This window comes from Peromyscus maniculatus, chromosome 17 (genome assembly GCF_049852395.1).
Source record: "Peromyscus maniculatus bairdii isolate BWxNUB_F1_BW_parent chromosome 17, HU_Pman_BW_mat_3.1, whole genome shotgun sequence".
NCBI classification, from domain to species: Eukaryota; Metazoa; Chordata; class Mammalia; order Rodentia; family Cricetidae; genus Peromyscus; species Peromyscus maniculatus.
Genome location: NC_134868.1, coordinates 13864880 through 13879040, shown reverse-complemented (window position 1 = coordinate 13879040; position 14161 = coordinate 13864880). Strand labels below are relative to the sequence as shown.

General features: G+C 39.8%; 1 protein-coding gene across 3 annotated transcripts in view; it reads left to right on the top strand.

Annotated features, from left to right (window-relative positions):
* Positions 1–14161, top strand: part of Aadat (aminoadipate aminotransferase) — a 37844-nt gene that overhangs the window by 6670 nt on the left and 17013 nt on the right. For all 3 annotated transcript variants that reach the window (XM_006970934.4, XM_042262594.2, XM_042262593.2), the window contains exons 3-4: positions 8987–9119; positions 11988–12062. In XM_006970934.4, the coding sequence (XP_006970996.2) occupies positions 8987–9119; positions 11988–12062 (208 nt within the window). The remainder of the gene's footprint in view (positions 1–8986; positions 9120–11987; positions 12063–14161) is intronic.

Genomic DNA, 14161 nt, shown 5'->3' with positions numbered 1-14161 from the left:
AATTTGCATACTCTCTGTCTTGTTGGAAGAAAATGTAAATGGTTTAGTTCAGAGATCTCTTCTAGATGTTTGCTAAGGTTTATAAAGTAGTCAATGTAAGTTTGTAAAAAAAAAAAAAAGTGTAAATATGTACAGTGATAATGTAAATAGTTGCGTTTGGTTTTTTGAGTTACAAGTAAATGTAGCCATCATAGAGGCCCTCCTTGCCACAAGCAGGCTGTGGGAGTGTACTCAGCAGGCAGAATAACCAGATTCTATGGTTTTCTGTCATCTACATGAAGGAGTCTTTCAAAATTAAGTCCCTCCTCCAATAGAGCCAAGGAGGCCTTAGCCTAAGGTGTATAATTTTCGTGGTGATCTTGGATTAAGGTCACCAATGAGGAACATCAAGCAGAGGTTGGAATACAACTGTGGGTATATCCAGGTACGTATAGGTACGTACCCTGGAGATATCATCAAACAACCTTCAAAAATCATTTAAAGTTTTTAAAACGGTCCATTCTCAATTGAAAAGGAAACACAGAGAAACAAAATCTGTGTGAATAACACATCCTAAACATGAGAAAAGAGGCTAGATTTGGATTTTTCTCAGGGGCCACTTGAAGCCCATATAAAATCAATTGTTGGACCAGAAATTGTAATGCCCCTTGCAAAAAGGATCTGTCGGCATGAGAAATCAATATATTATCCATAGAATGAATAAGATAAACATCAGAATATATTTTATGAACTTGCAAAAAACGCTGCATCCACAAACTTTTGAACATAAGGTTGGGCTGGTTTGGCTTCCTTGAGGTAAAGTTCTCCATCGATATCTCTGATAGGGTCTCTGAAACTTTGGAGAAGGTAGGCTGAAAGCAAAATGCCGACAATCTTTAGGATGAAGAGGTATGGTAAAAAAGAAATCTTGTAAATCTATGACAATTATATTTTGATTTCTAGGGATGGCCATAAGAAATAGCAAGCCAGGATGTAAAGTTCTCATCAGCTCAATGATTCCATTTAACTTTCTAAGATCTTGTAACAGCCTCCATTTGCCTGGTTTTTTCTTAATAACAAATATTGGAGTTTTCCAAGGGCTGGTGGAGGGCTCTATATGCCCTTATAAGTTGTTTCTCCATCAGACAGGTAGCAGCTTCAATTTTCTCAGCACTCAAGGGCCACTGTTCAACCCAGACAGGAGCATCAGACTTCCATGTAATGGGGTCATCAGTGAGAAGAACACTGGCCCCTAGGATAAATTTTGATACCCTAGGCCATGTCTGTCATTGATATTTCTGGAATAATGGGCTTAATTCTGCCTTGGGAGGGTTAAAAACCCATCTGCAGCATTTGAGCTGATACTAGCCCATAGCAGAGATTAATAATACACCCATTTTGTTACAGTACAACTCTCCCCCACGGAGTGACAGGTATGGAGGGGATGACATACGGACAGAATGTGCCATGATTTTCTCCATCAGACCACCTGAGTATTCCTGAGCTTCCGGCTACATTAGCTTGACCTAGGCCCACTAGAGATGAAGGGTTAATAATCATCTCCCAAGTACTCAGCTAATCTTTTCCTGAAATGCAACAAATGTCCATGTCTGTGTCTAGCTAGCTAAGTATTTTCTTCCCCTGTATTTTAAGCGTTTAGTTGATCTGGAGTATTTAATTTCCAGGACCCAGAAAGCCATGTCACTAGCTGTCTCGGTTGCCCAATGCGCTGCCCCACATGAATCTGATTGTTTTTGTAGGAGGCTGTAAATGATCTTAATTTCTCCAGTAAAGTCAGGATCAATTCCTCCTGGGACAACATTAATACCTTGTACAGCAGAGATGCTACAGCCTATGATTAGCCCCAGTGTCCCTTCTGAGGGAAGTCTGTAGACTCTCATATAAAGACACACTGATGGGGGGGGGTCAGGTGTTAGTGTTATGAAGGAGGGGGAACATAAATCCAGTCCTAAAGCCTATATATTTCAGACCTCAATAAAAACTTTATCCATATTCAGATTTTTATGACTTATTTCATAACTTTAGACCTAACTTAGGCATACATTCTCAGTATATCTAGATTATTACACAGATTCATGTACCATTTATAACATATCTAGATGTTTGTTATATTTATCTATCCCAATAACCTGTATTTCTCATATGCTAAGTTATTTCCTAACTTTCCTAAACATTCTTTATATCTAAGCCTTCATATCCTTATAAAACCTTTACATCTAAAAGCATCTTTGTATTTAATTCATCGGGAGACATAGGTGATTGATTACTGAGAGCAGCCAAAGCAGAGTAAATTCCTTTAAACCAAGGATCAGTAAAAGATTATTTTGAATTCTGTTTGGTGAACTGTCTTTTATTTAAAATTGGATAGCAAGGCAAATTATCTTTAGACCTGGTAGATGGAAATATAATCTAAATGATCCCAAAGTGCAATTTGGATAAAACCCTGGCAATAAGAGGCATGGTAGAGTTTTGTCTATAGTGGGAAGCTTAAACATTTTAAATGCCAGGGCGTTAAGTAAGGAATTGATTATATTAATATTTAGCACACCTAGCATTTATATAAACATAGTTTTGTATACATTAGAGAATTTGATCATTTATAAGATGATCAAGCTTAAACTTACATCCTAATCATTTTAATAGCTTATAATTTAAGTACAACTTATCCTTAACAGTTTATAGTTTAAGTTGGTCAGTTAATCAATAAGTTGTATTTCTTAATCATCTTTAATCATTTATAATTAAAGTAAACTTATTCTTAACAGTTTATAAGTTAGTTGTCCTTATAAACTTAGAACTTTAAGTTTTATCTCTGTTAGGTTTAGCATTAAAAATAAAAAGTTTGTACTGAAGTTATTTTAATATAGAAACAAAGAGTTCTTAATCAGAAATATAGTAGATAAGGAGAATGACAATTTAATAAATACTTTATGGTGTATCCTGACATAAGATAAGCACAGTAAAGAGCCCAAAATAATTGTTATAAGAATGAAAAGGGGGAAAGACTTATTTTTAAGCTATCTCAGCCTGTCTGTATCAGGCCAGCCAGTTGCTGGGAATGGCAGGGGGAGGGGAGGGGTGGAGACACAGTCCCCAGTAAAAGCTGAGACATTGACAGTGTAAAGAGATTAATTAATTATTGACAAGCAGTCAGGCTCAGAGAGTAAAAGAAGGCAGATGTTCAGAAGAGAAGTAAGCATTTATTTGAGCAGGATTTCTCGGTCCTCAAATGTCTTTGGGGTCCAAGAAACCTGTAGAAATTTACAGATCATGGGAGGAGCGTCCCCCCCCCCATAGATCTGGTTCTGAACGAGTTAACTGGAAGTCCCTGGACTTGGCCAAGATTTTTGTAAATAACCAAGAACTTCATAGTAACAGTCAACCCGGAAAGAGAAAGAGAGAAAAAGACACTTTTTTAATTCAGCAATAGGGAAAGATCTAAAGAAATCATTTCTGAATGTTGGGAATTGCCATTAGTTTTTTGGGTTTTTGTTTGTTTGTTTGTTTGTTTCTTTTTTTTTTTTTTTGCCATTAGTTTTTAAATGGGCTCGGCAATGAGGCTGACTGTCCAAGGCAGTTTCAAAGTCAAAGTCTCAAAGTGAAAGGTCACTCTTTAGTTTCCAGTGTCTTAGAAAAAAAAAAGTTTGTAGCAGGAGCTGCCTCTTTGGAAAGCTCTGGATAACATAGCAAACTTCATTGGCTCTATTTTACATTCTCAGGAGGTGTGGTAATATTGTGTTAATCTCTTTGTAAGACCCTGAATGAAATAACAGCAGGTTTCTCTCTAGAAGGGAGGGGTTAGAATCTCTGCTGCCCATCACAGCCTGCCAATGAATCCATTCCACAAGATCAGTGGCTCTCAGGGATCCCCTTAATCTTTCTTTGAGTTTTTCATGGGGGCCTTTTGGGATTGAGATAGTCTACTGCTTCCTCATCTAAGTCTGTAAACTGACTGGAGTTGACTGAAATGCCTCTCATCTCTAGCCTGTGTTCTGTAACTTCAATCAAAAGCTGTTTCTCTTTAGACTCATTCTGACCCATGGTGCGAGAAATATTCTTAGGGGAGAGGGGAAAAAGGTTATTCATATTCAAGCTACTCACTGAGGTATGGGATCCCCAGGGTCTGCAACACCCTTCAGTGAGGTCCACTTGTAACTGAACACTGGAAGTGACCTTTCCATCCTCCCAGGAAGCTAGATCTCTGTCTGGACATCCTCCATCAAGTGACACCTCTCTCCCTGGATGTACTTGGATGATTTCTCTTCTTATTCTAAGGGTACTGTTCAAAGGCACCAGGTAACAAAGACTGTTAGGATCCAGCCCCTCTATAGTCTTTTCCCAGAGTTCCAGAAGAGATGCTACCAGTGACAAATTAATTAATTGGAGGGATTCTCAAATCTATGTACACAAAACTCTTTAGTCCATTCACTTCATTCTTTTCAGTCAGTTCTCTCTCTACACAGCTTCTTTTCTGCTCTCATACTTAGCTCCTACTTCTCCTGATTCTCTCTACATTTTTTTTGCTCTTAATTTTCCCTCCTTAGTTCTTCCCATCTTAATTCTACCCCATCTAGTTCTTCTTCCCCATCTAGTTCTTCACATCTTAGTTCTTTCCCATGTCATTCCTCCTGTTGTAATTCTTCCTCATCTTAATTCTTCATCCCATTTCTCCAATCCAGTTCTCTCAAGTCGCTGAGGTTTATAGTTATTTACCCATGCAAACAGCAACGCTCTGGCCAAAGCAAGCTCACACGACTTGAGTTCTTTTAGGGTCAAACAGAGAGGCAATAAGATCCACACAAAGAGCAGTAATTGTCAGCTATCAATTTCAACCCACAAGGGAAGTGACTAATGGGGCAATGGGGCATAGAATCAACTGAGGGCTGAATTCGGTTGATGGATCTAAAAAAGGAAATTTATGTGCTCAAACTATATTCTTGGAAGTGGTTGGTTAAAATGTTAAGAGCCTATAATTTGCTAAGTCACAGGTGAAAATAAAACTGCCTTATTTTCCTTTGGAACCATGTCTATCTCAGCCTAATCTCAGCTGTTCCATTTTCTGGCAGGGCAGGAGTAGCTAGGCAGCCTGTGTCACAGCTTGATGTACCTGGTATGTAAAAGCCCTTTTGTTCTGAGTTAATTGTTAAAAGGGAAGTCTAGAGCTACCACTAGGGCTTTGGGGAAAAGGAGGATTTAAGCTTAATTTGCACAAGAAACAAGGCTTTGTACCTAACATCCACCTGGCCTTGGTGGTTGTCTCAGTATGGATATTCACCTTATTTCAGGAGGCTAGTGGGTGGTCTGGATGCTTATCTATCTGCAGTTTGTCCTTGGATGTTTGAGAGGTATCTCAGATAAAAATGCTCTTGTCCTTAGATGGCCATGGCCCTGGATACTTGCTAAAGGAGATCATTACAGAAGGCAGATTATCTGATTCTAATGCTAGAAAGGGGAAACAAAAGCCTGGAAAAAGGAAGTCTTGCTGGTGTGACTGTTGTCAACACAGTTGGGGGAAGTTATCCAAATACCTTGATTGTATGGGGAAAAACTGTGCCCAATGAATGATCAGTCACACTGTTAGAAGTTCTTAGAATCAACTGGGAAAGCTATAATAGCACACATGAAAATCATAGCAGGAAGTGGCTAATATCCAAAAGGCAGCGTCACCAAGACTCCTCAAGCCTTGGCTTTATCCTCTTGAAAGACTTGGCTTCTTCCAGGGGCAGCTTTGTCATAGCCAGCCAAATTCCTACTTCATATTTCTGCACCCCACAGCAGTTCTCTGTTTCTATTTTGTTCATCTGAGCCCTCAGTTTGTTTGTTTGTTTGTTTCATCTTGGGTGTGCTGTACTTCTTTTTGTTCTAGAGTTTTCAGGTGTGCTGCTAAGTTGCTAGAATGAGATCTCTCCAGCTTTGCTGTGTAGATACTTAATGCTATGAACTTTCCTCTTAGCACTTAGGACTTTCATTGTCCTGTAAGTTTGGGTGTGCTCTGTATTCATTGTATTGAATTCTAGAAAGTCTTTTATTTCTGCCTTTATTTCTGTCTTGACCCATTTTTCATTCAGTGGAGAGTTGTTCAGTTTCCATGAGTTTATATGATTTCTGTTGTTTCTGTTACTGAAATCCAGGTTTTCCCTGGTGATCTGATAGGATGCAGGGAGTCATTTCATTTTTTTTTTTTTTTTTTTTTTTGTATCTGTTCAGACTTGCTTTGTGTCCTAGAATGAAACTCCTTCTCAGTTTTGGAGACGGTTCCATGAGATGCTGAGAAGATATTTTCTTTTGTGTTTTGGTGAAATGTACTGTAAATATCTGTTAGATTCATTTGGTTTATAACATCTGTTAGATACTTGAGTGCCTTTGTATTTGGGGCATAGATGTTAAGAATTGAAATGTCATTTGGTTGAATTTTTCCTTGGATAAGTGTGTAGTGTCCTTCCCTATCTCTTTTGACTAGTTTTGGTTTGAAGTCTATTTTGTTAGATATAAAATGGTGATGCCAGCTTGCTTCTTAGTATATCTTTTTCCAATCCTTCGCCCTGAGGTAATGTCTATCCTTGATGTTGAGGTGTTTTCTTGGGTACAGCAGAAAGATGGATCATGTTTCATATCCATTCTGTTAGTCTGTGTCTTTTTATTGGGCAATTGAAAACATTGATATTAAGAGATATCAAAGACCAATTATTATTTATTCCTGTCTTTTTTTTCTTGATGCTTTTATTGTTGGTAGTGGTGGTGATGGAGGTGGTGTGTGTGTGTGTGTGTGTGTGTGTGTGTATGTGTGTGTGTGTGTGTGTGTGTGTGTGTGTGTGTGTGTGTGTGTGTGTTTGGGTCTTTGGGTCTTTGGGTTTTGCTGGTGAGAGATTATTTATTTCCTGTGTTTTCATGGGTGTAGTTAACCTCCTTAGGTTGGAGTTTTCCTTCTAGAACCTTCTGTAAGAGCTAAATTTGTAAATAGATATTGTTTAAAAGTTTGACTTTATCATGGAATATCTTTTTCCTTCTATGGTAATTGAAAGTTTTGCTGGGTATGGAAGTCTGGGCTGACATCTGTGGTCTCTTAGAGTCTGCTGCACATCTGTCCAGGCCTTTCTGACTTTTAGTCTCCATTGAGAAATCAGGTGTAATTCTAACAGCTCTACTTTTATACATTTCTTGGTCTTTTCCCCTTGCAGCTTTCTTTGTTCTGTATGTTTAATGTTTTGATTATTATGTGGCAAGGGGACTTTATAGTCTGGTCCAATCACTTTGGTGTTTTGTATGCTTCTTGAACCTTTGTAGGCATCTCCTTCATTAGGTTAGGAAAATTTTCTTCTTTGATTTCATGAAAAATATTTTGAGGCATTTGAGCTGCCTTTCTTCTTACTCTATTCCTTTTATTCTTAGTTTGATCTTTTTCTTTCTTTCTTTCTTTCTTTCTTTCTTTCTTTCTTTCTTTCTTTCTTTCTTTCTTTCTCTCTCTCTTTCTTTCTTTCTTCCTTTTGGTAGGTAGTTTTTCTAGACAGGGTGTCTTTGTATAGTTCTGACTGTCCTGGAACCAACTCTGTGGACCAGGCTGGCCTTGAACTCACAGAGATCCTCCCAGGTGTTAGGATTAAAAGATTGTGCCGCTACCACCCAGCCATGTTTGATCTTTTCATAATGTTTCAGATTTCCTGGATGCTTTGTGTTGGGGTTTTTTTTTTGGGGGGGGTGTTTTGTTTTTGATTTTTAGATTCAACATTTTTTGACCAATATGTACATTATTTCTATCATATCTTCAATGTCTGAGATCCTCTCTCCCATCTCTTGCATTCTGTTAGTGAAGCTTGCCTCTGTATGCTCTAAGTCTTAAATTTTTCATTTCCAGAATTCGCTTGGTTTGTGTTGGGGTTTTGTGGTTATTGTTGTTATTTTTATTTTTGGTTTTATTTTTTTTTATTGCCCATATTTTCATTTTCAGGTCTTGAACAGTTTTATTCATTTCCTTCCATGTTTGTTTGTTTCTTCTTGAATTGCTTTAGAAGATTCATTCATTTCCTCCAGTTGTTTGTGATTTCCTGGATTTCTGTAAGGGATTTTATTCATTTCCTCCTTAAGGAACTCTATCATCTTCATATCATTGGTTTTAAGGCCTTTTTCTTTTGCTTCGGCTATGAGGAAATACTCGTGGCTTGCTGTGATAGGTAGCTGCTCTCTAGGGCAGACATATTGCCCCGGCTATTATTGGTTGTGTTCTTATGCTAGCATCTTGGCCTCTGGGTTTGTGGTGATTATAGGTCTGGGTGCTGATTTCTGGGTTTATCTTTGTTGGGTAGGTGTGTTTGTTCCGTGGTTTCTGTTTCCTCTCTGGATTTTTAGAGAGTGTGGTGGCTGTGTATTGCCTGTTTTACTGGCCCGCTCAGCTGGTGTGTTCACAAGGAATGGCTGCTGGTGCTGGAGGCTGGGATGCAGTGAGGAGACCGGGAAGGGAAGACAGGAAGGAATGGTCTGTGGGGTCCACAGATGTGGGCTGAGAGGAAGGGAGGCTGCAGCTGGTGTTCTGTCACAGGACTAGGGAAGAGACTGAGGAATTGAGTCTGGGGGAACAAAGGGAGCTGAGAAGGTCTGTGGGCAGCCTACCTGGTTTTCTGGCCTATTAATGTGCACATGAATTGGGTAAGCTTATAGTAACCTTCCTGGATAATAACAACTATGTGATGAATGTCCTGGGGAAAGCAAGCCTTCAGGCTTTGGCGTAAGTAGGATGTAGATTCAAGCTTGGCTTGTGGATTGAAAGACTGGCTTTATGTGAATTTCTGGCTGATTGAATTTATGTGACTCTCTTAATGTCTCACTCTATTGCCTCATTTTTCAAGTGAGGATATTGAAACTGCGAAGAGGCATTTGAGTGGTTTCTAAATTGAATGTACAATGAGTTTGATATGAAGTCACTATGTTTTCCCTGCCTACTCTTTCTATGATTATTATGACCATAAATTTTAAAATGCATTGTATGCCTTAGAATTCCAGAACTTCTGTCCTGGCTGAAACAGTTTCAAATAAAATTGCATAATCCTCCGACGGTCCACTACCCACCCAATCAAGGACAGATGGATCTCTGCATCACATCCGGCTGCCAGGATGGTCTCTGTAAGGTAAGAATGGAAGAGAAGGAAGGTTCTGTAGAGAGTCAAGCACACTCCTAAATGTGGTCATCTCCCACATACTATAATGTTTTGTGGGCTACTAGGAGGCCTTTTTCTCTTCAGCTAGGATAATAAACAGGAAATTCAAAGTCAAAAGACAGGATGGGGAAAGACTGATGGTACATAAAAGTCAGGCACAAGTGCTTTGGGTTGATCAATTGATATTAGAAATCAAAATAACCTGTTCTTTTTGTGTTTAGAAAAAGAAAAAGAATCAGCTACTGTGTAGATTTTTGCCAGAGGAGAAACATTTGTGGTTCTGTGGACTGACACTTAGGAATTCTCTCAAAGAAATGACTTTCATTGGCAAGCATATTGTGACCTTTCCTTGTGGAAAGAGACAGAAAAGTGTTTCTTCACTATCTGTTACAATTCCAGTCATATCAAAACAGGAAGTTAGTATAAGTGGCTTTATCATGGAGATGATAGCAATAATATTTGTTCCCTGTGTCCCATGGTAGCTGGTTTGGCCTTGTATTTGAATTCTTTCTTTTTTTGTTTTTAAAGCAAATTAACCTCATTTCTACCGGGATACGTTAACAATAGATTTTTTTAATGTCTCTTAAAGCTATTTTATTTTTTAATGTATTCTGAGAATTTTATAAATGAATACAGTGATTATGATCATTCCACCCCATATTTCCTCCCTCCAAGTCTCTTGAACCCACAAACATGTCTTCCTCCCAAATTCACAGTCTCTTCCTTTTTTTTAATAACTGGCTAAGTCCAGTTAACCCTTTCTATAAATTTGTGGGTGTGGGACCACCCACTGGAGTGTGGGCCACCTACCAGCAGCCACATATGCCAGAAAGATAATCCTCTGTCTCTGGCAGCTGCCAACTGCCACTAGCTCCTCTGTTAGGGGTGAGCCTATGAGACTTTCTCCCCCTTTTAATCTCCATTCTTTAATCAGTGCCAGCGGTAAAGAACATCTCCCCTTTCAGTTGGGACATGTGGTATCTGTAGGCCCCCTAACCATGGGAAATGTACATGATAAGCTGTTCCTTTCCTTTTTCATCAAGGCTTATGTCAGTCATTCAGCTGGTTTGCTTGGTGACAGGATGTCTTGTGATGGCCTGGTCCATTAGGAACGTTTGGGAGGAATATGTTTTCTGTAAGATGTCCAAAGCTCAGAAAGAAAAAGATAAATGAAGGACCAGGTCAAATCAGAGCACAAAAGTTAAATCATCTGGCTCAGTTGAAAATTGCCCTATTTTTATTCCAACATATAGGCAATTAAACTGACAGGAAGAAAGACTTGAGGCAGGGACTGTGTAATACGGCATAAGGTAGGGAGGGTTTGCTCTGTGGCTTGTGTACAGTTCAGTCATGATAGACCCACACATTTGGACTGGAAACATTTTTGCCTGCAGCAACGGACCTCAGGAGTCTTCACACAGTCCACACCACCGAACCTTGTCACACTTACCTGCTAAATACTGTTGAACAGCACTGACCACACCATCCTTTTCTTGTTACGCCACCTCTCTCGGCCGGTGGCTCTCCTCCGTCAGACTTGTGTGGCCTCCTTTGCGTTATCCTCCTTGGCTTAGCTCTGATTTCCTGGAGTCACAGCTCAGTCCTTGAGTATATCTGCATGCTGCATCTGAGTGCCTTTGCTCATATCCAGGTGATGAATCACATGCCCACCATTCCCAAACACTTTCCAAATGCATTTGTCCATTTGTCTATCCACCACTACAACAGGATGTTTAAGGGGGAAAAAAAAAAACTAAACTAAACGACTCCTCTCAATCAGATGCGGGCTACTTTTTGGCCCTGTGTTTAAGTGATGGACACTAAAAATCTTCAGCTCTTCCTCCTTAGTCCCTTATAGTCCATAAGCATCCCCATTGCTTTTCATTTCCTCAGTACCTCTCAGGCCTTCCCTACAGTGCTACCTCTCTAGCTCAGACTACCTGTGTCTGCCCTTGGGACCATGTCAAAAACTTCCCAAACAGTCCTCCAGACTTCCACCTGCTTCTCCCTCTTCTCTTACTATTTTATACTGCAGTCAAAAGAATCTTCCTAAACCGCATATTTGATAACATGGCTCCCCTTTCCCTTCTGAAGTCCTTAATCACCTCCTGTGGCCTGAATAATTATGTGGGGTAGTCTCTTCTTGCCCACACCCACCTACTTTCTCTCTTCACCCTCTTCACACTTCACCTCAAGTCCCAGAAGTCTCCCAGTTTATGGTTTACCAAAAGGTCCCGGTTGTCCTTGGTTCCTACATACACCAGGACATCACCTCCTCGATGGAGTCCTACCTAATTTCTCTGAGTGCCAGCGTCCTGCAATGAGATGTCCACACAGATTTGGCCTCTCTGTTGAGATAATTATCTGATCAGTGTCTGGCTCTCCCAGAGGGATCAGCAACTTCATGAGAGTAGGAACCTGGTCGTTTTGCCAAGGATTTTATCTCCAGTCCTCTTCCCTGGCCTGATTCATAGTCGATAAATAACACATTTTCCAAAAAATAAATAAAAGGGACAGATGGATTTTAGGAGCCAAACCAGTTATGTTCTTTTTCATTTTACCTTACAGCAGGGGTCAACAAACTGCTGGATAGCAAAATCCAGGCTGTTAGCTAAGTTGGTAAATAAAGTTTTATTGGCACACAGATTGCCTGTGACTGCTCTCTCACTATAGAGGCAGAGCTGAGCAGCAGCAACAGAAACACTGTGGCTCACAGGGCAGTTATTGCCTAGCCCTCACAGGAAAACTTCCAAATCCCCCACTAGGTCCTGTGAGCACAAACGACGTTCTCAGAGTGGGCGCCATTTTTTCCTCGCTAACCTATGCTTCTTTTGTCAGGTGTTTGAAATGCTCATCAATCCTGGAGACACTATCCTCGTAAACGAACCTTTGTTTACAGGAACCCTTTATGCTGTAAGTACACATTTTTACAAAAGAGCAAGTCTCTTCCAGCCCTTTAGAATATCTGTCACCTCAAAGACCTTTTTAAGAGAAGAGTTCTTCCTTTGCAACCAAGCTTAATAATGTCAGTGTTTCAAACTGATGTGGTTTATGACCATCTGAGCATCCATTTGGTCCCCAACCTGTCTCTCACAGTAAAGTCACTGTCATTACAGTTTACCGTGATGCTTGATTGTGTGTGACAGTTGAATTCTGAGTGTGTGATATGTTATTAATCATATTAACATCAAAACACTAAGGTCAAAGCTGCTGTTCTAAAAAAGAAAATTGTATTTTTTTTTTTTTTTTTAAAAAAGGCAGTTTAGGGAACTGAGGAGGCATTTCAGGGATTAAAATGTTGGCTGATGCAAGGAGAGGACAAAAGTTCAGATGCCCAGAATCCAAATAAATTCTGGTGGGGGTGAGACCTACCTGTAATTTCAGACTCGGAAGGCAGAGCCTGGGAACCCCCAGAGCCAGCTGCCTGTCTAACTAGCTATGTGTCGGGATTCTGGATTGGAATCCAGACTTAACGAACAAGGTGGAAGATCAATAGAGGATGATTTCCCAACATCAGCCTTGGGTCTATGCATGCACCACACAAACACACAAACACATATATACACATACATACACACACATACATACACACACATACATACATACACATACACACACACACATACACACACACACACACACACACACACACACACACACACACACACACACACGTACAGGAGGAAAGTAGACCAAGAAAAAAAAAAGGCATTCTGTATTAAATTGCTTTTAGAGAGTCTTTGGTTTCAGTGAAGTTTTCTGGAACCCCGTGGCTGTTTTTGGTTATTTACTCTCAACAGCAATGAACTACTACCACCACACAGTCATAAGTTTAAGGAGTCAGGGAGAGTGTGTTCCAATCCCTTGGCACCAAGTGGAAATGATCGATTTGTGTTACAGGAAAAACAGTTATATCTATAGTATGTTTTGAAACATCCAGGATAGGATGGGGAAGGCAAAGGGGCGTTGAGGTGTAGGTAAAAGTTTTAGTTTAAAAAGAAAGTTTAAGTAAATGGAATTATTTTAACTAAATATATTGAATTTGACCTGGGTGTTTTTTGAATCAAATTGTTAAGTTAACTTAAACTGTGGCTGAGTTTCAGACAGAAGTGTCTGTGGTTATGTGTGAGTGAGTGTTCTGTGAAGCCATCTGTGCTTTGTGGGACTTAATGACTTCAAATACTGTATTGTACATAGGGGAGATGTTACCTTCCTATTTGTATGCTTATGATATACCTTCATATTTGAAACGATACATTCTGTAAAGTGCACTTACATTTCCAAACCAGATTGGATTTTGTGCTGTTTTTCCTTGAATTCACACCAATATAAGGATATAAACAAACAAAAAACAGTACCTGTCTACTACAAATTATAATTAAGATCTTCATCTGTGACCCAGAGGCTCCTAAAAGGTGTATGAGACACACACTAAGTGTGCCCCATTTCTTCTTTAAAATGGAAAGGAGTATGTCCTGAAGTTACACTGTATAGAAACCATGTCCAATTTCTTAATGTTTCACATCAAACGTGACTCAATTTACAACAACCTGCTTTTTCATTGCCAAGTGCCTAAGTACAGCCATGTTACATGTCGGTTTACTGTAACTGTAAACAAATACGGGACCGCTGGGAGTTTCTGCTCCAGTGTTAGGACCGTGAGGCTGCAACACGCAGGAAGGGGGGGGGGGATCAGCCTCGCCGCTGACTTAGGTTGGTTCAGGGCATCCATTTTAGGATGGCCATGTCCACAAACTGGAGCACCAGCAGGAAGTGCAACTGGAACTAATGGAGAATTTATGGAATAATTAGGTCTGCTTGTCCACGCTGTTAGGGAGGTAGAACTGAAAATTGAAAATAGATTCTTTTCTCATCCAATATATCCTGATTATAATTTCCCCTCCTTCTCCTCTTCCCAGTTTCTCCCCATCTCCCCTCCCCTACAGATCCACTCTCTGTCTCTCATTAGAAAAGAATTCTAAGAGATAACCAAACATGACAAAATAATACAT